This window comes from Sporisorium graminicola, chromosome SGRAM_1 (assembly GCF_005498985.1).
Source record: "Sporisorium graminicola strain CBS 10092 chromosome SGRAM_1, whole genome shotgun sequence".
NCBI lineage: Eukaryota > Fungi > Basidiomycota > Ustilaginomycetes > Ustilaginales > Ustilaginaceae > Sporisorium > Sporisorium graminicola.
Genome location: NC_043719.1, coordinates 2,683,124 through 2,708,220, shown reverse-complemented (window position 1 = coordinate 2,708,220; position 25,097 = coordinate 2,683,124). Strand labels below are relative to the sequence as shown.

At 58.7% G+C, this 25,097-nt stretch overlaps 8 protein-coding genes across 8 annotated transcripts; 5 read left to right on the top strand and 3 right to left on the bottom strand.

The window, feature by feature from the left end:
- Positions 1–521: 521 nt before the first annotated feature.
- EX895_000960 (uncharacterized protein) lies at positions 522–5,579 on the top strand (the record flags this gene model as incomplete). Its single annotated transcript, XM_029881561.1, has 1 exon — positions 522–5,579. The coding sequence occupies one exon, from the start codon at positions 522–524 to the stop codon at positions 5,577–5,579; it is 5,058 nt and encodes a 1,685-aa protein (XP_029742947.1).
- A 378-nt stretch (positions 5,580–5,957) lies between these two features.
- Positions 5,958–7,042, top strand: EX895_000959 (uncharacterized protein; the record flags this gene model as incomplete). Its single annotated transcript, XM_029881560.1, has 2 exons — positions 5,958–6,910; positions 6,997–7,042. The coding sequence occupies 2 exons, from the start codon at positions 5,958–5,960 to the stop codon at positions 7,040–7,042; spliced, it is 999 nt and encodes a 332-aa protein (XP_029742946.1).
- Positions 7,043–7,574: 532 nt separating this feature from the next.
- On the top strand, positions 7,575–8,624 carry EX895_000958 (uncharacterized protein; the record flags this gene model as incomplete). The annotated part of the gene is made up of 1 exon (XM_029881559.1): positions 7,575–8,624. One exon carries the CDS (start codon positions 7,575–7,577, stop codon positions 8,622–8,624), a length of 1,050 nt encoding a protein of 349 aa, XP_029742945.1.
- Positions 8,625–9,062: 438 nt separating this feature from the next.
- EX895_000957 (uncharacterized protein) lies at positions 9,063–10,520 on the bottom strand (the record flags this gene model as incomplete). The annotated part of the gene is made up of 1 exon (XM_029881558.1): positions 9,063–10,520. The coding sequence occupies one exon, from the start codon at positions 10,518–10,520 to the stop codon at positions 9,063–9,065; it is 1,458 nt and encodes a 485-aa protein (XP_029742944.1).
- A 3,630-nt stretch (positions 10,521–14,150) lies between these two features.
- Positions 14,151–15,581, top strand: EX895_000956 (uncharacterized protein; the record flags this gene model as incomplete). Its single annotated transcript, XM_029881557.1, has 1 exon — positions 14,151–15,581. The coding sequence occupies one exon, from the start codon at positions 14,151–14,153 to the stop codon at positions 15,579–15,581; it is 1,431 nt and encodes a 476-aa protein (XP_029742943.1).
- Positions 15,582–15,761: 180 nt separating this feature from the next.
- On the bottom strand, positions 15,762–17,699 carry EX895_000955 (uncharacterized protein; the record flags this gene model as incomplete). Its single annotated transcript, XM_029881556.1, has 1 exon — positions 15,762–17,699. The coding sequence occupies one exon, from the start codon at positions 17,697–17,699 to the stop codon at positions 15,762–15,764; it is 1,938 nt and encodes a 645-aa protein (XP_029742942.1).
- A 600-nt stretch (positions 17,700–18,299) lies between these two features.
- On the top strand, positions 18,300–19,349 carry EX895_000954 (uncharacterized protein; the record flags this gene model as incomplete). The annotated part of the gene is made up of 1 exon (XM_029881555.1): positions 18,300–19,349. The coding sequence occupies one exon, from the start codon at positions 18,300–18,302 to the stop codon at positions 19,347–19,349; it is 1,050 nt and encodes a 349-aa protein (XP_029742941.1).
- A 148-nt stretch (positions 19,350–19,497) lies between these two features.
- On the bottom strand, positions 19,498–24,522 carry EX895_000953 (uncharacterized protein; the record flags this gene model as incomplete). Its single annotated transcript, XM_029881554.1, has 1 exon — positions 19,498–24,522. One exon carries the CDS (start codon positions 24,520–24,522, stop codon positions 19,498–19,500), a length of 5,025 nt encoding a protein of 1,674 aa, XP_029742940.1.
- Between the last annotated feature and the right edge of the window lie 575 nt (positions 24,523–25,097).

The window sequence follows — 25,097 nt, the reverse complement described above, 5'->3', positions numbered from 1 at the left end:
TCTTCATCTGATCCCGCGGCAGTCCTCGCCAACACCTCCTTGAATCCGCACCACCACCTTCAATCATCGGAATATCGAGGATACCCCATCACCACTCTCGATCGCCACCTCTACGAAACTTCATAATAGACTGTGACAAGCGTGGTCTCCCTCCACCTTGCTCGACTCGACTCGACTCGCCTCGCATTTTGCGCCGTGCTTTCATCTGCGAGCAGAACCTCTCGCCACACTTTGCGGCTCTCCGTCTTTCGAACGTCTGCTCGCCACCGCCTTTATCGATTCAAGTGGGTCTACTTTACTTACACGCTCAACTAGACCTGCGCGTCAACGTACGCGCAATCTCTTGGCTCTCAGATTCCAAACGACTTTCTCCACCTCCGAACCGGGGCAATGAACGGTCGTCTCAGATGATTGCATCACGGGCTCGATAAGATCCCATCCCTCTTTCCACCCCTTCCTCAAGCTCCAGTACGCTTCTCTGCGTGCACGTGGACTGCCGCGCCGGCGCTCCGTCTTTCGACATGAATGGCCGTCTCAGCTCCACCAAGAAGGAGTCTGCATCTCCAGCAGCCGATCCACCTAGCATACCTCCCGCTCAAGCCGTACGAGAACAAACTGCAGCAGTACAATCTCCAAACGGTCACCTCCAAGCTCCGACCGCGAGCAGCCATCAACTGCCCGGAGACTTTGGCTCCTCTTCATTCTCCAACTACCCGTCTCGCTCCCTCGGTTTTGATTACGATAGCAGCCGCCCTGAATCGTCTGCGCAGGCAGCAGCACGTTATGCCGCAACCAGCCCAGACTCACCCTCAGTCCCGCGCCCGCTCGAACATGCCTTTGACCATTTGTCTTCGCCCCTCTCGCCCGACGCGCCGCCAGGGCGCATCGAACATACTAACGACACCTTTGGACGAACCAGTGGCAAGAGTGCCATCAGCGAGCCGCAAGACTCTCAGGCCAGTCGACGCAAGACCAGTCCAACGGAACGAGGCGCTTTCAGCTACCTTGCTTCCAGCTGTTCACAACCCAGTGCTTCCACTCAGAACGACGGGATTGCAGAGTATCTTAAACAAGGCTCAGTTCGGGGCCATCGTCAGGACAAGATTGATGCGCTTGAAAAGGAACTCAACCTTTCCGAGACCTCCAGTCCCGTTGTTGACACCGGAAACATCGCCAATGACCATGATGGTGACGACGACAATCACGGCATGAGAACGGCTGGCGCCTTGAAGCCCGCGTCCTTGGCAGCACAGGCAACGCCAAAAGGCTCCCATCCAACTCTGTTCGGCATAGGCAGCGATAGTGACACCCCGGACCGTACCTTTGGCAGGCCTTCTCACGATCAGAGCCGGCAGACCACGAACAGCGGCGGAAGCCGTCCACCCGAGGATCGCTCGCGCCCTTCTCATTCGGACACTACCTCGAGCCGCGACACGGATCTTTCCAATGACCCTGCCTACGGCGTTGGCGAGGCAGGAGGTTCTCAGCAACTCGCAGTTGTAACACGCACACTCACACCCCATCAGCTTCAACACCAACAAGAGCTTGATCGCATCAGCCAGCAGCGCGATGCCGTCACCCCCATCTCCTACTCGACCGCACTCGGATCGCCAACATCGGCAAGGGCTGCTCAGCGTACATCTCATCAGTCCAATGCAACCGTCATGGCAACCACCACCTCGCTGTCGTCCTCTTCCACCCCGAAACATGACGCACGGCTCAGTCGACAGACGGCAACAACTAGTCCTTCCGTTATCGCGCAACCGCTCATCTCCAGCGAGGCAAACGAGCATCAGCCTGCCTTTGGACACCGACCTTTGTTTGAAGGCGAGGTAGTGCGTGATGGTTCAGGATCACAGGACTCTATCAACGCTCTCAATAGCCCTGCATCGCCGCAGACGCAAGAGGGCCTGGCTCCCACCAGATCCGCATCGGTCAGGGTCAAAACACCCATCTTTGGAAACACGCTGGCCGAGCTTCCGCCAGGACAAAGGGCTTCAATGGTGGGTGCACTGCACGAAAGCGCCGCTGCGCCCTTCCCGTCGACCGGCTCCATGCACGGTGCGCCTACCAATCTGACTTCTGCGTCACCGTCATCCTCAGCGCACGCTGACTACGCGACGCAGAGTCAGTCCAACTACCCTGCGGGTCCGTCGCAAGCTTACTTGTACGGACCGTCGCCGCAAGCCGTGGGACAACGACAGTATGAAGCGACGCGAGAGCTCGACTTCTACTCTGCCCAACCACATCATCATGATGACGTCGTGGACCAAGACGATGGATACGCTCGCAAGGTGCTGGATGATCGTGCAAGAACTCCGCATCTGCCTCAGCTGGGCGACATGTACGCTGGCGCACCGAAATTTCCCCCCTCTCCTTACGCGCAGTATCGCGATCTGCGCCTGTCGTCTCGAGTCGCCAGGGTCCATCACACCATCTTGCCGTTGCTCACGTATGCGCACATTCCGGCGACGCTGTTCCTCGACTACAATGTCCTCTTTTCTTTGACGCAGATTGCGCTGCACCCGGACAATGCACAGACGGGGATCAGGACGGCCTGGTGGATCGCTCTGGGCATCTACGCTGGCTGCGTTCTCGTGTGGCTTGTCGGAGTCGTTGTTCTCTACGAAGGATTCTGGAGCTTTCGACGCCGTTGGACGGTTTCACAGCCGCTTGTCATGCCCATCTACCTGTCTAACCCTGCCTTCACGCGCACGGCGATCAAGGACTACTCTCTCTACAGCCTGCTCTACCGAGCTCGAAGCACGGGAAGACGACGCGATTCGCTCATCGAGTCGTTCTGGCACTATTCGCAGAATTGGCCCACTGTGCTCACGCTGGTGCCGCGCGGCGTGATTTCGGCCATCCTGCTCGTACTGTACAAGCCCGCTGGTCCAGCTTTGGTGACACGCGGTGCCAGAGATCCCTTCTACTTTGACCAAGATACGGAGCGTTTGAGTCGATTTGCGTTCATCGTAATTACATTCCAAGCTGCTTGGGCTGCATGGAAGCTCGGCGTCCTGCTTGTGGCCAACATTGGTCTTGCGGCGACGCTTGGGTTCAAGAGCCTCATTCAGCAGGAACAGGATCGCAACGCCGTCGCCAACACCGAAATGGCAGGCTTTGCGGGCTACAGCCGAAGCGCTCTCGCGGCGAGACAAAGCGGATCACCAGTGGGAGGGGAGGGAATGGTGGCGGACGATGGAGATGTTGTGCAACGCGCCAGTCATCGACGCTGGGCATGGCGTTGGCGAGCCGAGGATCGCATCCGCGCCATTCTGTTTGACGCCGGCTTGTTGCAGCACCAGCCGGTTGCCATGCATGGCTGGCGACACGAGCAGAAAGAAGCGGGTGAAGCTGGCGCTGACCAAAGCCATGCCGGTGCAAGCCCATTCCAACCGACACAAATGCATTCAACGATGAACGGTCAGACGGTACGAGGCGACGAAACACACGGCCAGACCGAACAGCAGCGAGACTGGGATGGTGCCTACCTGCGTCAATCGCAAACCGGCCTCGCCCTCACTTCTCCCGAAGCCATCCAGCCCGAGTTTTGGGCGACTGGCGCACATACACAGCACACGGACGATGCTGCTGGCTTAGCGCCTGCTGCACCGATTTTGCAGAGCTTCCACGTCCAGCACCTCGAATCGTCGCCGTCGAACGAGGGGGGCGATATCAGTGATGCCAGCGATCCGTACTCGCCCGCTCCTCTACCCATCGGTCGCAGTCCTCGGTCTAAGGAGCAGTTGCGGAGTGCATCGTCCATGTCGTCACGCAATGATCCTGCGAGCTTGCGCGCTTCGAGCATTTCTTCGCTCAACCGTCTTGCGGCTCTCAATGTGCAGCACTCGGAATCACCAGATGTAGCGCAGGACGATCCGAGCTCGGCGTTGGGGGTGCAGCCCAGCAATGTCGACAGCACGGTCGGGGATGTGCATGCATCTTCGTCGGCGAGGCCGTTGCAGTCCTCGAGCGATGCGGGTCCTCTGAGCGAATGGAGAGGACGCAAGCGACCGCGAAGCTCTCCTGTGCCAGCTGATCTGCCGGGCTTGAACCCGGGTGGCATGGCCAGCGAGACGCGCGACTGGCTGCAGACTCAGATTGACGAGGAGTCAGACGAGCGAGGAGAGCAGGAAGAGCGAGGAGATGCAGAAGCAGCGTTCAGCAAGGCAGCTGCGTTTGACAATGACGGCAGGATCATGCACACTTTCGTACCGATGCCTGCATCGTTCGCCATGTCCAAGGATCCGTCTCTAGCGGGCTCGCCTGATCACGGCGGGAGCGACACGAAGCACGGCTCATGGACGGCGGCTCCGCCCAATCCAGAGCTCTTTGCTGGAAAGCCGGCAACCTTGGCTGTGACGCTTCCGCCACGACGAGATGCAGACGTGCACAATGCCTCGTCCACCTCGCTAGGGTCTTTGGTGAAAGGCGGTCGATCGGGCGCGTCTGCGGGTCCGCGATTGTCTGGTCATGGTTATGAGGCATCCTCCGAAGACGGCATGAGCTTGGAAGGCATCGAGGGAAGTAGAAAGCCAGGGCGCAACTCGCTGCTGGGCCGAATGACAAACAAGTCGTCCTCGGAAAGCAGCAGGCGTAGCGGTAGTGGCGGTCGAACAGAGGGTGAGTCTTGGATCACGTCGCTCTTTGGCGGCTCGCGATCGACCTCGCACAAGGTCTCCGCGGCTGGGCAGGGGTCTCCGCCCAGAGCCGCAGGAGGCTCGACCGGTGACTTGACGGCGATGCGACGATCGGGGTCGGACCCTCGATCGGAGGCAGAGCATGCTGTGCACGATGGTGTGCCTACGGTGATCACCACTTCGGCGTCTACGAGCCTTCCGACGGCTGACAGCGGCAGCGTGCATCAGCATTACGGAGCGGCAGACGCAGAGCAAAGTGGTGGGAATGCTCATCCTGCATATGAACGAATGCTGCCCGAATCGCTGCTGTTGGCACCGGCCGGAGCGGCTGAAAATGGAAGCAACCGACCAGCTTCACCCTCGGATAGCCACCATTCCAACGTGTCGGCTGAAACGGACGACTCGGAGGAACGACGACTTTGGGCTTCGTTCCCCACGCAGACCCGACGCCATCCACCGGGGCTCGTCGCCCTCGATCTGGAGCAGCGAACGCTCGCCGAGAGGAGGATGACTGCTGCTGCGCACGAGAACAACGCGGCCATGCAACAGCAGCAACAGCAACAACAACGTCTGGCGTATGGAGGCGCAACACCTGCGCCTGGTTTGCCAGGATCGACGCTCAACCTGTCGCCGTTGATGCACCCAAGTGTGTTGGTGGCGATCGGGAACGGTGCACCCATGGTTGGGCTGCCTGGAATGCTTGGCGGTGTAGGCCAGGTGTCGGTGAGCCCGTCCGAGGGGGGACTGCATGCGATCCGGGAGGAAAGCTGGACGTCATCGCTCGATTCGCGTTCGCAGGGTGCGAGTGGAAGCACGAGGAGTCGGGGCACTGCTTCGGCCGTGACCGCATCGCCTGTCGATGCTGACTTCCCTCTGGAGCAGATCGAGGAGGTGGCCGTACCGCATCACTCGAGCAACGCCAGCATGAGGTGGTAGAAGCGCGCACCATGGAGACTCATCCTAATGAGCCGGCATGAAAGATAAGAATCATTATACCCACAGTTCTCATTCAGATTTGGCACGTACGTTTTGCGAGTAATGCTTCGCAGTGTATTCTTAGTTTATACTTGTAACGGTAGTAGAAACAGGATGAAGATGCGTCGTGTGAGCTGCGAGAGGGATCCCAGTCGAGAGAGGAGGAGCAAGTGGCAAGATCAGCTAAGCCGAGCTGTTTGGTTCGGATGTCGGCGAAAAGGAGAAAAAGGTCGGAAATGGACTTAGAGCTGCTAGCCGCATTTCCTGCTTGAATTCTTCTTCTTCCCGAACGCACCCTTCGCACGCTGACACGGCCTTCTTCCAACAGCTACGGCCCCAATGATCGGCTCAACAGTGGCACCCGCCACAATCGCAGTAGCGACGTCTTCGATGCGATTTACGGCCATGGCTTGCACACGTCGCAGCTGCGCCGCCATCGGCATCACACGAGGAGGCAGCTCACCACTGCTTCGAATGGCGCATACGTGGGCGCTGGAGGCCAGCAGACCTCCGTCCCCTATCATTGGCCGTCTTTCCACACTCTCTTCCAGAGCCAACAGCTTTTCGAGGATACAGATGTCGCCATTCAGCACCTCGTCACGCTGGGCGGAAGCCAAATCGCCGCCGACGTCCGGCAATGCACCTACACCATCCTCGTCACGCGCTGCGGCCATGACCGACGAGTTCCAACGCCGACAGCGCGAGTCGTACAGGCGCCGCAACCAGTCGCTGCTCATGTACTCTGCTGCGCTGATGGTGTTCACACTCGGGTTCAGCTATGCCGCCGTACCGCTGTACCGTGCGTTCTGCTCGGCCACCGGATTCTCCGGCACGCCCATCACGGACCCGGAACGCTTTGCGCCGTCCCGCCTGGTGCCTGCGTACTTGGACCCTTCGACCAACGCCCCGACCAAGCGCATCCGAGTCACGTTCAACGCCGACGCATCCGACGCCATCCCCTGGTCGTTCACCCCGCAGCAGAAGGAGATCTACGTGCTCCCCGGCGAGACCGCGCTCGCATTCTACACGGCCAAGAACAAGTCGGATAGGGACATTATTGGGATTGCGACGTACAACGTCTCGCCGGACCGGATCGCGCCGTACTTTGCCAAGGTGGAGTGCTTCTGCTTCGAGGAGCAGAAGCTGCTGGCAGGCGAGGAGGTCGATCTGCCTGTATTCTTCTTTATTGATACCGACGTGCTGGACGACCCGACCACCAAGACGGTGGATGATGTTGTGCTGAGCTATACGTTCTTTTCGGCGAGGAGGAATCCGAAGAACGGTCAACTCGAGTAAGTGGGCTGTCCCCTGACCGGCACTTGTGTGAGGATGAACGATACTGATGCGATTCACTTTCTCTCTTTGCATCTTTGCACAGGCCGGATACCGATTTGAGCAAGTACACCGTCGGCAAGGATCTCTGACCTCTGTGCAGACCGTACAAGGCCATCACTACTCAATCGCAATTACAATGTCAAATCGCCAAACACGAAGACGCAAGCTGTGAGCAGCAAGCCAAGCCGTTCAACAGCATGTGACCGGACGTTTAGAGCTCGGCGAGCTGAGTCGGACAGTGTGGCATTACGTTGTTAGACCGGTGAGAGATTGGTTTGAAAGACAACAAAGTCGGCAAGTTCAGGGTCTAGTCACGTGCTGCTGGAAGGTCGACTCTTTTGGAAATTTTTGGAGAAGAAAGATTCGTCGTGCTGTGCTGTGCTATGCTTGCTGCTCCACACCTTCCTTCCTGTTTCCACCATCCCTTGCATCTATACCCAGACCCATCTTCTTTCGCCACCCGCACTTCACACGCAAGGCGTACCATACACAGCACTTCTGCAGCTCCTTGGTCGATTCAGAATCACAGCATCGTCATCTCTTCGGCGCTGACATCATCCTACAGAGATCCGAACACGCTCTGTCGCCCATCCTCTCACCGCATTACCCTTCCAATTCACAATGGCGGGCATGCAGGGATCCTCACTCCGCAATGCGGTCCAGCGGTGCAACCACAAGGAGCGTTCGCAGCCCGTAGGGCGTGCCAAGCTCGGCCTGCTCGAAAAGCACAAGGACTACGTGCTCCGCGCCAAGGACCACCACAAGAAGCGCGATATGCTCAAGCGTCTCTCGGAGAAAGCGGCCATGCGCAACAAGGACGAGTTCTACTTTGGCATGATCAACTCTTCCACACGCAAGGGAGTGCATCAGCATGCACGACCGAGCGAGCAGTTGAATAACGACGTGGTGGCGCTGCTCAAGACGCAGGATGTGGGCTATATTCGCGCGCAGATCATTGCAGAGAAGAAGAGGATCAAAGGATTGGTGGAGAGGATCGCGCCGAGTGTGGCTCAGCTGAGTATGGAGTGGCTGGACGAGAAGGAAAACAGGAAACCGACTCTGGAGAGGGCGGGGTTGATTGCTAAGCCATCGGCAAAGGGTCGAAGGTCTAGCTCGAGTGCGAAGGCGAGCTCGTCAAACGGGCTGATTGGCGCGCAAGGCAAAAAGACTGTCTGGCTGGACGACGCCGATGCCATCCGATCCTACCAATCCACTTCGACATCCACCTCGGAACCAGCCCAACCATCGGCCGACGATGCTGATGAAGACGAAGACATGGGCAACTCATGGATCGACGACCTCCCCTCGGACACCTCGGACATCGAAGATGACCCGACTCCTTCATCTTCCCCATCCGCGTCGCAGCTCAAAAAGGGCACCAAACACCTCGGCTACCTCACCACCGAACTCGCATCGCGCTACGCACGTCTGGACCAGCTCCAGCTCGCTGCCGAGAAGCTCAATTTGGTCCGCGCGCTCATGACGCACAAGGGCGGGTCGAGCCGCATCGTCAAGAGCTCCAAGAAAGACACTCTGACGGATGCCGTGATCAAGGGCAAGGTGACGAGCAACGGGTTGGCGCTGCAGGACACGGACGATGAGGACGATGACGCCGAGGCGGGCAAGAGCAAGCCAAAGGTGTACAAATTTAGCAAGGAGAGGAAGCGTTAGTGCGGATGCGGCGAGGTTCGTCGTGGAGACATTCTCAGCTGGAGCGACGACGTGATCGCTGGTTTGTCGGCATCTTGTATTTGTATTTGTATGGTTCCTTCAAGACAGCATTCTGCATGGTTGGGCTTTCCTAGGCGTGCTGGTGTGACGGGCGAGCAAAACGAAAGGAAATCGCTTGCACGCAGTCCTCGCGGCGTAATCAGGTGCAGACGTGCAATGCGACAACGGCCGCGCTCCGCTGAGCAGGACCGCTTAGACTTGGGGACACGCACGCTGAACTCGCGGACTGGGGAATCGTAAAAGACATTACCAAGCAGAAGCAACCGTGACGGGTAAACAAACAACATACTAACGGGAGGGAGAGCAGGACAAGCACATGGCTATGGGAAGCAGGCGAGGGTTCTGGTTTGGAAGCGAGTATCCCAAGCAAGCGCCGTGTTATGGCTTCTCCTTGTCTGACGATGCGGCATCGTCGTCGTGGTCAGTGACCACAGGCTTGTCTGCAGGCAGAGTGTACGTCTGTGGCTGTTCCTCACCCACGGGATACATGCCCGCGCTATTCCTCTTCTCGCGCCTCTCGAGATACACAATCGCCAGCGAGACCAACGTGACAAAGACAGCCAGGGGCAACATGCTGATCCAGCCGTCTCTGTACTTGGGCGCATCGGTGGCCGCCCAGAAGGTGATGCTCCACCACGAGTTGACGATGTTGCTGAGCACATTCATGCCCGCGAGCACCATGGCGCGTTCCTGGTCGTCCCTGCGACACACGATGTTGGCCCAGGCGAAGTTGGTCGCCTGCCCCATGTACCCGGCGCCCTGAATCGCAAACGCAAAGAACTTGGCGCCATACGGGATGTCCCACACGAGCAGCATGATGCTGCTCACGCTCACGATGACGCCCATCAGCGGGTTGACCCAGAAGCGGCTACCCACATAGTCGGTCGTGTACGCCGCAATGAGCGTGAGGAAGATGGCGATGCTGATCAGGCTGAGCGGGTAGTAGTTGATCTGGGCCTTGGAAAAGTGCATGGATTTGAACCAGAAGCCCATGACGCTGTTGATGCCTGCAGACTCGAGCATGCTGCCGAAGCCAAACAGGAGCGCAAACATGTAGATGTGCCAGCGGCCAAAGACGCGCTTGACCAGGTTCCAGGAGAGCTTGGTCGGCTCGTGCTGCGGCAAGCGCGCCACAGCCAGCTCGCGCTCCTCCTGCGTCAGGAACCACGCCTTGGTCTTCCTGGGCGTGTCTGGGAACAGCAGGAACCCAAACAGCGCAATCGGCATCGCCAGGCAGAAGTCGACGATAAACAACCATTGGTAGCTCTTGAGCCCCAAGTGCCCGTTCATCGTCTGACTGATGCGCCCCTGCATGACACCGGACCACAGCGAGCCCATCTGGGCAAACGTGGAAAAGATGCCGGATCTCTTGCCGAGCTCCTCCTCCTTGTACCACGAGCCCAAGATCCAATGACACCCGGTAAACGTCGAGCTCTCGAACAAGGCCTGCAGGAAGCGGATCGCCATGACCTGCTCCGGCGTCTTGGTCGCCGCCAAGCACGCCGACAGAATCCCCCACATGGCGCCGCAGAACGGCAGCCAGTAGCGCGGCGGGACGACTTGGAGGATCAGGTTGTTGGGCCACAGGCCGATGATGTAGCCCGCGGTGAAGATCGAGTTGACCTGGTTGAACTGCTTGCCGTGGAAGTGCAGGTCTTCCTTCATGCCGGTCAGGTAGGCGTTGGAGAAGTTGGCGCGATTCAGGTAGTTGGACAAGAAGAGGAGCGTGCAGAACGTCATGACGACGCAGTCGATCTTGAGCACCAGACGCTGTTCGAGTTTTGTCGCCGGCTTTTCGCCCCACAGGAAGACGCGGACTTTGTGAAGCGCGCCCATGGTGATCCGAGTCTCGACAAGCGGAGGGGGTCAGGAGGAGGAGGACTGTCGTTGGTGGCGAGGCTTTGTCTTTGAATCGGTGTTGAAGGTATCCAAGGGTGCTTGCGAGGAATGAGGGCAAGGGATGGAAGTGTCTCCGGTCCGGGAAAGAGGCACAGATGGATGATGTGGGAGGGTACCCGAGGCAAGGAAAACTGCCAAAGCAACAGGACTAGATATAGGCGAGTGGGTTGGGCGGCAACGGCAGATGTTCCGGTCAGCCAGCAGCTGCAACAGCAAGCAAGCAGATGCAGCAGCAGTGTCGACAGTCGAGTACGGTCCGTACGCGATGCTCGATAACAACGGCGAGCCAGCCAGCCAGGTGTGATCCCACACCACGTCCCACGATATGAGCAGGAAGCCCACGCCTAGAGTGTATTACCGTCAACCGTCAGGTCACGATGGAAAGGCGGGAAAAGCGCGGGCGGAGGGGCCGAGAGCGTGGTGGACTTTCAGTTATCTCTCCAGGTCGAGCAATGGATGATAGGAGATAGGCCGCTTTGCCAGTTTGCTCTTGACCGGGAAATTTTGCGGGGTACAGACGAGAGAGGGCTCTCTCTCTCTCTCTCTCTCCCTCTATCTGTCCAAGCAAAACCGTGCTGATTGCAAACGAGAGACGTGGGTAACAGCAGGCAGCCGAGTGGCACGGCCATGTGCACGAGGTTGAGGTGAAGTGTGCGATGCTGCGCTTCTTTGCTACGGTCCGAACCGTAGCGATGAGAGTTTTGTTTCGAACGCTCTCGTGCTGCCTGCTGCCTGCTGTTTGCAGTAGGAAGAACGGGCAAGGTCCAAAGCAAGCTCGGCTAGCCACACGACCGCTTGAAACAATGCAGCAGCCGGCCGCGAAGCAATCCGAGTCAGCCCACGACGGCAACTTACCACACCGGCCAACCCAGCAGACAGAGAACGAGCGCGACCCTTGAGAATAAAGGCGAAATACAGTAGCAAAGAGATCTAATTTTTTCTCAGTTACAGTTTGACAGCCACGAAAACAAACCGCCGCCGCTGCCCTACTACTGTATCATGCTCAACACGAAACTAAAGCCTTGGTCAGGGCCGAGTCATCCTTGTTGAACAGCGGATACACACCCGAGAGAGTCATGGGTCACCGCATTCTCTGCAGCTGTGCTTGCACTTGCAGCCAGGCTGGAATCCACAGCGGGCGGACGGACGGACGGGTGGGCAGGGCGTGGCGTGGCGGGTTTGTTATCTCTTGCCTATCTCTATAGAGTTTCGGATCGGATGCAGGGTCCTTGTCGTCCTTCTCGTCGGTCGATACAACCACATCCTTGGCAAACAATGTATCCGTATCGGTTCGACAGCCACTTTGTTTGAGCGATCAACGGCGTTGTGTGCTCGCCACCTTCGCAACCAGAAAGATAATCGGATTCGAGGCCGGACTGTGCGAGAAACGTCTTCTCGTGCGTTGAGAGGAGGAGGACGGATGGTCGGAATTAGGTATTCGTGGCTTGCGCCGGAGGCAAAGCAGAGAGCAAAGCGTTCTTCTATCTCGTCGTACATTTACCCGTGGTCACAACTCCGCTTCCTCTTCGCGAGGCGGGTTCGGCCATATTTCCTTCCTATCACCAAGGCCGAGATTGCCGCGGTTCGACCTTTTGTTCCTGACATCCGTACTCCCTCCATGCCCCGCGAGCGATCCATCATTGTCAATTGCAGGAAAGCACGATCACGTTCAACATGCAACGGAGCAGGTGGATCGGCCACTGTGTTCGATAGCGAGCGTACCCGCCATGTTGTGACGACAAGCTCGCGCGCGTCGCACGATCGGGATTGGGAACACCCTCGGTTCGCTGTCGAGCGTGCAAGAAGAAAGGCGCGGACTTGCGAGCCCTCCTCTGCGCGCCCCCTCATGTCGGAGATACACTCCTCTGTCCACATGAATAAGCCACCTGACCAGGCAGACGTTTGCAAGTCCGACTTGCGTTTGCGGTGTCCAAAGCGCACTCAGTGATCACGCTCACCTCCGACCCGCGGCCAAGCCCCTCAAGTCCCGTCGTGTAGACTGACGACAATGAGCAAGACACCGAGTATCGCGGCTTTGCGCACCATCGCACCATCGCATAGCAGCTGCACCCCACAAATGTGGTTCCTGAACGATGCCAGAGATATGCTCGCTTGCAGGAACCCGTCATAGTGCAAGCGCGAGCTATCCCGGCATCGTGGATTCGGTCGAGGCTATGCTCATGTCGTCGTGTACGACGGCGACCCTGGCGCTTGTCTCTAAGCTTAAAATCGGCGATCCAACTTTTCATCGCCGATCTCTTCTCAGATAACCTGTGAAAGAGTGTTAGAGTGATACATTCCACAAACCAAGATCTAAAATTCGTACGAGAGCCTTTTATTGGCGGCACAGCATGACGTCAAGCGCGGAAACTTCTCGCCATGTTGGACATTTGCAATTTGCACTCTCGCGACACAACCCAAAGACGCCGCCCACGCACCGCATCTGCCACCGTCAGCATCTGAAACCCCAGTCTTTGATCACCGCTCCGCAACTTGCGGAAGTTGCTGATCCTCGCTTGTCGCTTAGAAACAGAGAATTTGGGGTTGCCTGCTTAGCCCCGCCACGACTGACGATGTCATGCTGCTCGAAGCCAAGTCGCATTGCGGAAAGCGACTGGCCTCTCCAATGGCTCGACCTTCCGGCCCTCTGATGCTGCTCTGCGACACGCCATCTCTGTGTTCAGACTTGACCGTCAGCTGCTGGAGTGGAGCAGGGTTTCAGGGCCAAGTTCGACACACGATGAGGCGGTGAAGAGGGGAAACCACGGCGTCTTGCAGCCACCGCCGAAATAAAGTTACTTGCTGTGCAACCAAGGTTTCAGCCTGGAATCGACTGCCAGGCGGCCTCCACTGCCATTTCGATCAAATGACACTGTCTGCAGCCTTCATGCAAACCCGGCAAACTTCTCCCCGCACTTCGCGACCTTCGCTCGTCACGGCCTCGTCTGACGTGCTTTCACTACTTGCTGCTTTTGCCATTCGAGGACACGGCAAGCGGCCGCGCGGCGTGTCTCACAACCCGACCTTGTGCAGCCTGAGGTTTCCATCTTTAGCAGCAGCGCGCGCAGGCGTTTCAGCTGCACGCTGCCCCTGCCACCTACTGTACTGCTGCGCCAAAAGTTTTCACACATGCCGATGGCGGTCTTGCGCACTGACGTCTGAGTTTCAAAATGACGTCGGGAACGACAGCCCTGATCCGCGTTGAGCCGTGCCGGATCGATGCCTGAAACCCGAGCACAATCGTATGCTTCCTCCGCGTGGGCTGTGTAAAGAGATGCCCCGCGGCCAAGATCGAAGAAAAAGGTGTCGGTGGAGGTGTCAAACTGAGGCAGCACTGTTTCAACAGCTTGCCACTCCTGGTTCGCTTGCGGAGGGTGATGTTTGTGATCAGCTGAGGAGCGTTGCTCCCTCGGGTCTGCAGCCCCCGTAGATTCTTCTCGATCAACCGAGTTCTTTGTCAGGACCAGCCTGAGGCCGTCAGCCCGGACGCTGGGGAGTATATATTCTTTCGACAGATCATCTCTTCTCTTCTAAGCACCACACACCATCATATCCCCATTCCCGACCATGAAGCTCTCCTCCTCGTTCGTCCTCGCCCTCGCCGCAGCATCGTCTGCCTCGGCATCGCCACTGCTGCCTCGTCAGCAGTCGGCCTCGTCGGCGCTGGGCAACCTCCCCACCCCGTCTGCCGTGGTCTCGTCTGCGGCTTCCGTGCTCACTCTGACGGCGACATCATCCCTCACGCGTGCTTCGTCCTCCTCTCCTCCTGCGCCCAGCACCACCTCGGGTGCCAGCTCCGGCCCACGCCCGGCCACCACCGCACCCACCACGTTCAACGACACGCAGATCCTGCAGTATGCCCTGACGCTCGAGCATCTCGAGGCGACGTTCTACAACCAGTCGCTCTCGAAGCTGTCTGCGGCCGACTTTGAGGCTGCGGGCTACAACGCGTCGGTGCGCAACCAGATCTACGCCATCGGCCGTGATGAGGCGTCGCACGTTGAGCTGCTGACCCAGGCACTTGGGAACCAGTCGGTGCCCGCGTGCACGTACAACTTTTCGTCAGTTACCGATGTGGCTAGCTTCCTCACCACTGCTCGTGTTCTCGAGGGCGTAGGTGTGAGCGCATACTTGGGCGCTGCGCAGAACGTAACCGACAAGTCGGCGCTCGAGACGGCAGGTAGTATTCTGGTTGTGGAGGGACAGCACCAGAGCTATCTGATCGCGCAGACTACCGACGGTGGCAATGCCATTCCCAGTCCGTTCGCGACACCGTTGGACTTCCAGCAGGTCTACTCGCTCGCCGCGCCGTTCATCGAGTCGTGCCCGCAGAACGCCAGCTTGCCCATCACTGCCTTCCCCACGCTCTCGCTGTCCGGCGGTGCGTCCAACGGCTCCCTCACCCCCGGTCAGCAGGTCACCGTTTCCTACGACTCCAGCAACGCCACAAACACCACCACCACCAACAACTTGTCCTCGCCCTCGTCGAACCAGACCTACCTCGCGCTCATCCAGGGCGTCAACGGCACACAGTTCGTCCCCCTGACCAGCGGTAGCGGCTCGCAGGTCACCCTGCCCTCCAACCTGACCGGAGGGCAGGTGTACGCCGTCGTCACGTCGTCCAACAACACGGTGACGGACGACAACACGCTCGCCGGCCCCGCGGTTGGCTACGTCAACATCCCCCTGCCTGAGGCGCCGGACGCGACGAGCACTGCTTCCTCGTCCGCTGCGTCCGGTACAGCTACGTCGACCGACAGCGTGGGTGGAGCAGGTGGTGCGGCCCCTACGGACTCGCCGAGCGCTTCGAACGGCGCGTCTGATGCGCCTGCGGCCACGGCAACGCCGAGTGGAAGCGACTCGATTGTCTCGTCGACTCCGGTCAGCACCGCTACGGGTTCTGCGTCGGATTCCGGCGCGTCCGCTTCGCCAAGCGTTGCGCCTAGCCTCGCCAGCTTGGGCTCGGCCAACCTTCCCCAGCCCACCACCACCAACTAGAGAGCCCCTCCCAAGCTTTCGAGTTCTCCTTTGACCCCTCCTTTGACACCTTTGTATCGCTCTCTTCGCCTTCGTTCTCACCCCTGTTAAGACTCAATGGAACATTTTTTTCTTTCACACACTTTCACGGGTTGTCTCGCTGAGTAAAGTCGCATGCGATTTGAGATGTGCACCGAATCGTCAGAACTCAAGGTCCTCCGCTCGCGTGTTAGCGACCCGACTCTGCGCAGTGTGCGGTGTGCGTTTTGCAGGGTGCGGGTGGTGGTGCGCGGTGTGGCTGGCGGAATCCACTTCAACAGCGTACTCTTTGTTCTGCCCGCCAGTTGTACCGCTCGTACTGCTTGTAGCGGCCGCGGCCGCGGCAGCCAATCCACGTTGACGGAGCGCCGACAATCCGGCGAACTTCTTCGGCGCTGCTGTTCCCGAAGTCGTCTCAGCCGCCGAGGAAATCCCTTGCACGGCTGCTGCTGGCTGTCTGCGGACAAACGTGCTTGCTCCAGTGCTGCTCGTCTTCGCCGCACCGCTCTGTGCGGCGTCTTTAGTGCCAGTGACCTCCTCGCTATTCTTAGGCGGCTTGGTCCGCCTCTCGCTCACCCCGCCTTCGACGTCCAGATGCAACGTCTCGATCACCAGCCGCTTCCTCCTGACTTTGAACGCCAGATTGTTCTCTCCGCCACCTGCACCGCCTTCGCCCCCACCACCTGCACTGCCGCTGGTCGCACTTTTGCCACCAGCGCCGGAACCAGCACCCGTGCCCATCCCGCGCAGCACAGACGCCCGGATCGACGGGTTGGTCAGCGTGCCCACTGCGGGCGTCTTGAGCACCTTGAGCGCGCCCGTGTAGGCCGAGAATGCCGAACGCAGCGCAGACGAGCTGGCAAAGGCGCTCATCGAGATGGCCGAGTCGACGCTGTGCACCATCCGATGCGCTAGGTTGCTGGTGCTGCCGCCGCCGCCGCCGCGTGGAGTAGAGGGTTGAGACAGGAGGAACGAGGACACGCTCAGCACCGCCATGGAAGGTATTGTCACTGCTCGCGCTGATGCCGTCGCAGAGTGATCCACGAGCGAAAGCGATCGTAGGAGCCGCTTGAGTCGGTGCAGGAAGCGGATGGTTTCGGTGTGCCGCGACTGGCCGCGTGCGACAGTCCAGGCGGGTGAACCGAGGGCACGGATGGCAACACGCAGCACAGGCGGGGCAGATACCGGTGCAGAAGCTGCGTGATGTCGACACCTTTGTGCTGCTGCTTCGATGTGCTTGTATGCTACCTCGTAGGCGTTGGAGCCGTAGGCGTTGGAGCCGGATGCTCCTGCTGCGTGGGTGGCGGTCGAGATGTCGACCATTTCGAGCTTGCCCTGGTCGACCGCGTGCTGGATGATACGGCCATCGATGCGTTTGCTGAGGTCAAAAGTGTGACAGAATGGAGTTGGTTCTGTGCTCGAGTTTGGACTGCTGGGCTCGTTCACGGTGGTGTTGAACTGTTTCATGTTGGAATAGCGCCAAGCAATCTTCATCTCTCGTTCCCTCTGCGCGTCACCCGTCTTTTGCTCCTCTACAGTTGCTGCCCCTTCTGGTCCCTTACTCTCTGAGCCATCGTTATCGTCCTCGTCACCGACAGTACTGAGGAGATCCGAGGGCCCAGCTTGCGCAGGATCTTGTTCAACAATTGCCGACTTGGACCCAATCCTCTCCAACAGCTGTTCATCCAAGTTCCCCGCCCTCGCCATCAACCCGCCCACTAACCCCCTCACGTCCTCCCCAATCACCACCCCCACATGATCTGACGCTATCCCCTGCGCAACCGAGTAGCCCAGCAGCAGCTCGACGTATGGCTCCGCAGCCGCTCGTGCCGCATGGTCCGTTTCTGCCAATGTGGCTGCCGTGGAGCTGGACGCACCGATCTGCGCTGCTGATTGTGCAGCTGTACCCGTGGCGGGAAGGATGAGGAGGTCAGAACTGGAGGAGAGGCCGCCGCCGGAGAGGAGGTCGTCGAGGGCGGGGACGCCCGTTGAGATGAGCGGGACCGGCGAGGAGAACGAGGAGGGCTTGACGCCGGCTGGGAGTGGAGCCGGGGTGGAGGAGCCGGATGATGGGTTGACTCGCCTTTTGAAGGACGACATGGTTAGAGTGTCCAGCGAGGCCCGGGTTGTTGTCGATAGGAGGAAGTGCTGGTACAAAGTATGTGTAGAAAGGGTCCATTGGGAACACAAACGCAAAAGCTTCTCCGACTTGAAGCCAAAATTCTCGAGGTGGAGGCGAGGCAGGATCCACAGTCAGCATCACGTAATACGATTTTTCCCGGGCCGATGTATAGCCGATGCGGCTGCTCTATTCGACATGACCAAAGTGCGGAGGAAGAGAGAGAGGACGCTTTGACCATGCTTCCGCGGACGAGTCATCCGCCGGCTGAGTCCACCAGCAGAGCGACGATGGCGGCCAATGTTCAGGCGAGGCACCTTCATATCCACGGACCCGCACTCCTGCAACCAACCATCGCTCTAGTCCAGACCTCCACACACTATTGCTGAGTCTTTTGTTTCTATCCTCCTCCTCCACCTCCACCACGACTCTCGCCTGGAATAACGATAGCAACGACGACGATAGCGACGACAGAAAGCACATCGAAGGAAAGTATAAGTACATCTCTGATTTGCAACCCCCTTCGTTCACCTTCAGCAGTCCACCCGGCCTCTCAGAAACCATCTGCACTTACCTTCAAAATGTCAACCGCTTCATCCACTGCTGCAGCCGTGCAGCCCAAGACGAACATCAAGATCGTGTTTGGGTGCATGACGTTTGGTGCGCCTGGGGTCGAGCAGTCGCGCGTTCACGACCTCGACGACTGCCGGGCAATTCTGGACATCTTTGCGTCGCACGGACACACGGAGCTCGACACAGCGCGAATGTACGGCGCTGGCAGTTCCGAAGAATACCTGCGTCAGCTCGGATACACGGTGCCCTCGGCGTCGCACCGTTTCACGATTGCGACGAAAGTCTTCCCCAGCGCACGCAACCCGAACTTCCCTTCTAAGGACAAGTACACGTTTGAGCCGGCGGACATCCACCGCGCGGTGGCGGACAGCCTGCGCTCGCTGGGGACGGAGCAGTTTGACCTGTTCTACCTGCACGCTCCCGATCGCGAGGTCGACCTGGAGCGCACGCTCGAAGCCGTCAACGCTGAGTTTGAGCAGGGCAGGTTCAAGCGCTTCGGCGTCAGCAACTACACCGCCGACGAGGTGCAGACGATCGTCGACATCACCTCGCGTCACGGCTGGGTCAAGCCCTCCGTCTACCAGGGCGTGTACAACGCCCTGACCCGCACACCGGAGCCCGACCTCTTCCCCACCCTCCGCCGCAACCACATCGCTTTCTACGCCTTCAACCCGCTCGGCGGCGGCCTCTTCGTCGGCCACCACTCGCCCGACTCGAAACCCGAGCAGGGCAGCCGCTTCGACCCGCAGCGCAGCCAGGGCCAGATGTACCGCAAGCGCTACTGGAACGACCACTACTTCCAAGCCCTCGACCTGATCAGGGGAAGCGCGGACAAACACGGCCTCACGCTCGCCGAGATCGCCCTCCGCTGGATGATGCACCATTCGCAACTGAAGCGCGAAGCCGGCGACGCCGTCATCATCGGTGCTAGCTCCAAAAACCACATCGACGCTAACTTGGTCGACTTCGAAAAGGGTCCCTTGCCCCAACAGGTCGTGGACAAGGTCGACGAGGCGTGGGAGATTATCAAGCCTCAGGCTCCTGCTTACCACCACTAGATCCGGACCCTTTCCCCCCCGCCTTCTCGCACAATGCAAAGTAGCCTAACAAAACACGAGAGCAACCTCGTTTCATCGTCTTGTCACAAAAGCGATCGTTCATGAGATTGTTGTCCAATGAAAGTCTATTCAGATCACCTATTACAATCTAATGCTCAAACCGATGGCTCGAGGGCAAAGACGGAATTGGCCGTCTCGAAGGCGGCCGCATAGTCCTGTCCTTGTCACCCAACTGCCCATCCAATCCATCACCCTCGTCTGAGGCAGCTTTCCTTGCCTCAATATCCAACGACGCATGCAGCGAGGGCACCTTTTGCGGCTGAGCATCCTGTGAACTGTTCAAGTTCGCATACGCAGCCGCCCGCTTGATCTCGTTCGAGATGCTTCTCACGCGTGGACTCATCGCCCTCGAAAAGCCCATGTGACTGGCCGACGAGGCACCGTTCATCTTTTTGTCAAATGCATCTCGACTGGACGACAGCGATTCGGGCGAGCCGGCATCGTGTCCGCCCCTTGCTGCTGAACCCATCTGTGGCTGCGAGTTTTGCCGCAGCCTCACCGCTTCCCCTTGCGGGAGCGGCTCCATGGCCATCAGAGGCGAGGTGCGACTAGAACCAAAGCTGCTCTGGCTCTGACCCGTCAGCTCGCGATTTGGAGTGATCGACCGACGCGGCTGGCCGAGTCTACCCACCAGATTGCGCATCGCTGCACTTCTTGCCGCGGAAGGAGTGCTCGTCATCGAAGATCCCAACGACGACGATGGGGAAGACGCCGTCAAGGAACCCGAGAAGGATCGCTCGTGGATGGTCGAGTTGGCCACGCTGTTGGTCGACATGTCGCCTGCATCGCCGCTAGTGCCATTCGAGATCTTGCGGCGATAAGGAGCTGAAGCGCGCATGCCTACCAGTTGTCCAAGGCCAGCGCTCGGAAGCGGCGGCGGCATGGAGCCAGGACTGCCAGAGCCACCAGTAGCAGCCATGTGCGTGTCCGATAGCGTTCTCCTCACCGTCCTGCTCGCATCGCGCTGGACATGGCGCTGGCTAAGAATGTCGCGAGCAAGCTCCTTGACCAGCACCGCATTGTCCTTGCTGCTGAGCTTCTCCACCACATCGTACACCTTGAGCTGCTCCACGAGCGGTGAGTATTCATCGCCTTTGAGGTCGCAGATCATCTTGGTGATTCTCAGCAAATTGAGCCTGACGACCGCTTTGGGATGCGAAAGTCGCTCGAGGAGTGGCTTGACAAACAGAGTGTTGCGCGCCATCGCAGCCACGACACCACTCGAGAGTCGGCACATCTTGACAAATGGTTCCAACAAATTCTCGAACGAGTTGGCCTTGCTCGTGGCAAAGACACAGAGCAGCGATTCGATCGACGCCGGCTGCAAGAGCACCTCCTCGACGCGCGCCGTTTCGTCTTGCAACCAGACGAGCACGCTCTCCAGCGCGGAAACTTGCCAATACGGATCCTCGAGCAACTTGAGATAGAAATGCAGGCCTCTGTGCTGCCAGAACATTTTGCGTGTCGCTTTGCCTGCATGAGCAAAGTCGCACAGGATGGGCAACGCGAACTGCCGCAGTGGCGAGTTGGTGCGGGCCACGCGCAGCAGCTGTGGGATGATGCCGGCCTGGGCAGCCTCTTCCTGGCGCGACTTGGACAACCGGCACAAATTGTACATGGTGTTGAGCACCTGGTTCGACATCTCGGTACCGTGCGGACCACTGTGATGCTGTGCAAGGATGTTGGTTAGGATCTCGATCGTGTTGGCGTTTTGCATCTCGTCGAGGATCGTGGGCGACATGGACAAATTCTTGACAATCTTGAGCATGAGCGTTAATGACTCGGCATCGAGGCGGGACGCGGAGCGCAGGATGCGTCGAAGAACACTGCGGGTAGCGACCTGCTTCTTGAGGAAGTTGTCGGACTGCGAGTAGATGAGAAGGATCTGGAGGATGTTGGCACGAGCCTCAGAGGCGTACTCATCCTGGTCATCATCGATTACACTCTGCAGCGCGGAAGACAGAGGCTCGAGCAAGCCCTCCTGAGCCAGCATGCGGCAAAAGTCATTGCGGGAGGCAGGGCTTTGCAGCTCGAGCACGCTGCTAACGCATCCGACGCCGATCCAGACGAGATCCTTCTGCTCGAGGTAGTCTTCGTCGATGAGATTGACGAGTGTGCGCAGTCCACGGCAGCTCAGCACAAACTGCAGCGTGAGTCGGGATGTGGAGCACATGGCAAAGACGAAGTGAGCCGCCTCGAGTCGGAGGTCGTGTGGCCATTTCTTGGTCGTGAAAGTCATGACGACCGGGATCGCTCCAATCAGACACAAGCTCTCCTGGGCCTCGGGGTCTTCGAAGATGATGAGGTTAAGGATGCCGAGCAGCCGGGTAGCCAATTCGCGATCTGCGGCTGCCTCGAGCAGTTGTATGAGGGCTAGCGCACCGTGCGAGGCGAGCAACTGTGCCTTCATCTCGGGCATGTCGGTGAGCACCTGGTCGATGTCTTCGCACACCTGGAGCAGCTCCTCAACACCAGCACGTGTATCGAGAGACTCGACCAGCTCGGTGACAAAGGCACACATGCGGGCATGCTGGTCGCGAGCCACATTGGCCTCGAGATCCGCCTCAGCGTTGAGCCCTTCGTCGATCTCGGCAAAAGGATCGTCTTCGTCAGCATCATTGTCGCGCAGCCAGGATCGGTTCGAGAGACGAGCGGTGAGCTGCAGTGTGTTGCCACTGCCGATAGAATCGTCTTTGCGGTTGCCAGCTTCGTCTGCGTGCCCAAAGAGGTCCGAGTAGTCTTCGGCGGAATGGTCTTCGGAGTATTTGCCGAGCATGCGGCGCATCTGCTTCCATTTTTCGTCCTTTTCGAGACGCAGCGTGGCCACCGGGCTGCTCGGGTTGGAAGGAGTTCGAGTGGCAGAAGCGGCCAGAGAGCTGCGCAATGCCTCCGACGACGCCTGTCTGCGTCGGTCGGAAGGCCGGGATGGTGACCCGACCCCGAGGTCTGTGTGGGCTTGCGACGAGGACTTGCCGCCAGCGCCGGGGCTAGCGAGTCGTGTGAGGTCGTTGGGATGGAAGAGGCGCTTGCCGACGCTATTTTTCATCTGCAGGTCACGGATGCGTCGGTTCAAGACATCCTCCTGGCCATCTCCAACAAGGTCAGAGTAATCGTCGCCGGCGTCGTCGTCATTCGAAAAGCTTTCGAGCGGCGATGAGGTTTGCTTGATGACATCCGCAGAGCCGCGGACTTGGGGAGAGGAAGCTACGCTGCGCAAAAACGGAGGAGCGACGGGCCGAATGGTGCGCTGATCAAAGTCTGCTTCAAGTCCTGCTTGGCGAGGCGGTGAGGGGGAAGCAAAGTCTTGCTGGTCCAAGGGAGGAGAAGGTCTGCTCTTCGGCGACGCAGCGGTTGCAGCGTTCGTAGGCGACTTGGGCGATGCATCCTTGCCTTCGGACGAAGCACTTCTCTCAAGGGCAGCGATCTTGGTGGTGGTAATGTCCTCTTCGAAATCATCATCCCAATTGTCGTCAGCGCTCTCTGGTTGTTGCAGGTCTGCGAGCTTGACACGGTGATCCATGAGGGAGGTTGCTGGAGCAGCTCCAGCAATGGGCGTTCGGAAGCCGGATGCATTGGTAGGCGAAGCGGGCTGTTTGCTGTTCGTCGCCGGGGAAAGATGGGTAGCCGAGGGATTGCTGGGCTCGTTCAAGGATTTGAGCAACTTGGACGAAGGACGAGGCGCATAATCTGCTGCAGTGTCGTCTTTGCGTGGAAGAGCGGGGGGAGGGCTAAAGTCGACGGGCAAAGTGGGCCGACTGGAGTGACGTGTCTTGCGACCGGGTAGCGGCTTAGCAGTACCGAGCTCGGCAGCGATGGCGTTGACACGGCGAAGGCTGGGTTGCATTGGAGCTCGAAGCGTGTCTGGTTCGTGAAGGCGCTGCCCGGCTTGTTTGGGTGGCTCGTTGAGCGCTTGGTTCCATTCTTGAACACTCTTGACCGCTTCCTCGTGCGGCGTGTTGAGGGTTGGGCCTGCGCCTGCCCGAAGCGAGCCACCTGCCTGGAGTTGCTGGAGTTGTTTGCGAGCAGTAACCATCCACGGATGTCGAAGCAGCTTGCGTGCCGAGACTCGCAGGTTGGCGTCCTTCTGGAAGCAGTGGAGGAGGAAGTCTTTGACAACGGGAGAAGCGCCCTCGGGCAGAGGCGGACAGTCGTCTTGAACGATGCGAAATAGAGCAGGCATAGGCGCGAGAAAGTGATACGGCGGCTTGCCTTCAAGGAGCTCGACTACGACACAGCCAACGCTCCAAATGTCGCTGGCCGTGGTGGCGCCACTCTGATCGATGACCTCGGGGGCCATCCAGTAGGGACTGCCTACGACGGCGTTCTCGCCCATGGCCCCGGTCTTGGTGGCGACGCCAAAGTCGGCGAGCTTGACGGAGCCATCCTTGGTGGTAAGGATGTTGGCGCCCTTGATGTCTCGATGGATGACGCCCTGGTCGTGCAGATAGATGAGACCTTCAAGGACTTGTGAGATGTAAACGCTCACGAGTCCTTCAGGGAACTTGCCGAAGCGCTTGCAGATGTGGTGTAATGAGCCGTTCTCGCAGTACTCAAGGATGATGTAGAGATAATCTTTGGTCTTTTCTGAGCCTTTGTACTTGACAATGTTGGGATGGTGAAGGTTCTTGAGGAGATCGATCTCGGACATGATCTCTCCGAGCTCTGCCTTCGGTATATTGCCGAGTTGAATCTGTTTGACAGCGACGGTCTCACCGTTCATGTAGTTGAGACCTCGATAAACAGAGCCAAAAGCACCGCGGCCAAGGCAGTCGCCAAGCTGGTAGTTGCCGAGTGTGGTTGTTGTTGGGCCGGCGGGAGCAGACTTGGATGCACTTGGAGGACTGAAAGGAGTTTGAGATGGTGATCCATTGTGTCTCGGAACGGGTGGCTGGTCGAAGGAGGACTGCGCATGCTGGGCGGAGGACCTGCGTTGAGGGTCACTTGGCGCGACACTCTGACGACGACGGAGGTCAGGGTTGGCTGAGAGCGGAACTGCACTGGCATGGATTGGCGACGACCTGCGACGCGCGTCTAGAGGTGTGGAAGCAGTAGAGGTCGATGCTTGCGGGGCGTGTGAGGGAAAACGAAGGGTAGAGTGTGACGGCGGCAACATGTTGCTATGGCCCGGGGACGTGTCTGAAGGGCGACTGGAGGAAGGTGGGCTTGAACGAGATCCGTCTTGAGACGGACGAGGATTGTGCATGTTCGGTGCCTGCCCGTGTGTCGACGGAGGGTGATTTTGCTGAGGATGAGGGGTGGTGGTCTATAGCGCCAGGCTGCCTCGCATGGTGATGTCCGTGTTTTCTAATGCACGCTTGCCTGTTATTAAGACCCAGAGTATGCTGAGACTTGGTCGCTGGTCGCGTTATAGGCCTAAGGCAACGGTGTTATCGAGGTTATGCGATGGCTCTAGTTCTGGATGATATCTATACGAGCGTCTGGAGGAAAGGAGGCTTGGAAACGCAGTGGTGGTAGAGACGAAGGGGTCGATCCTGCTGGCGTAGTTGATGACAATGACGATGAAGACGATGACAGTGCTGCTATGTGTGACGTTTGAGGGGATGGAAGGGTATCGCTCGGATCGCTGCTTGCTCTTGCACTGTCACATTTGACACCAAGACCAACACTTGGGCGTGCAGCTGCTAGATCTGCTTGATCTGCTTCTGTCAAGCAGTCTGAGTGTCAATC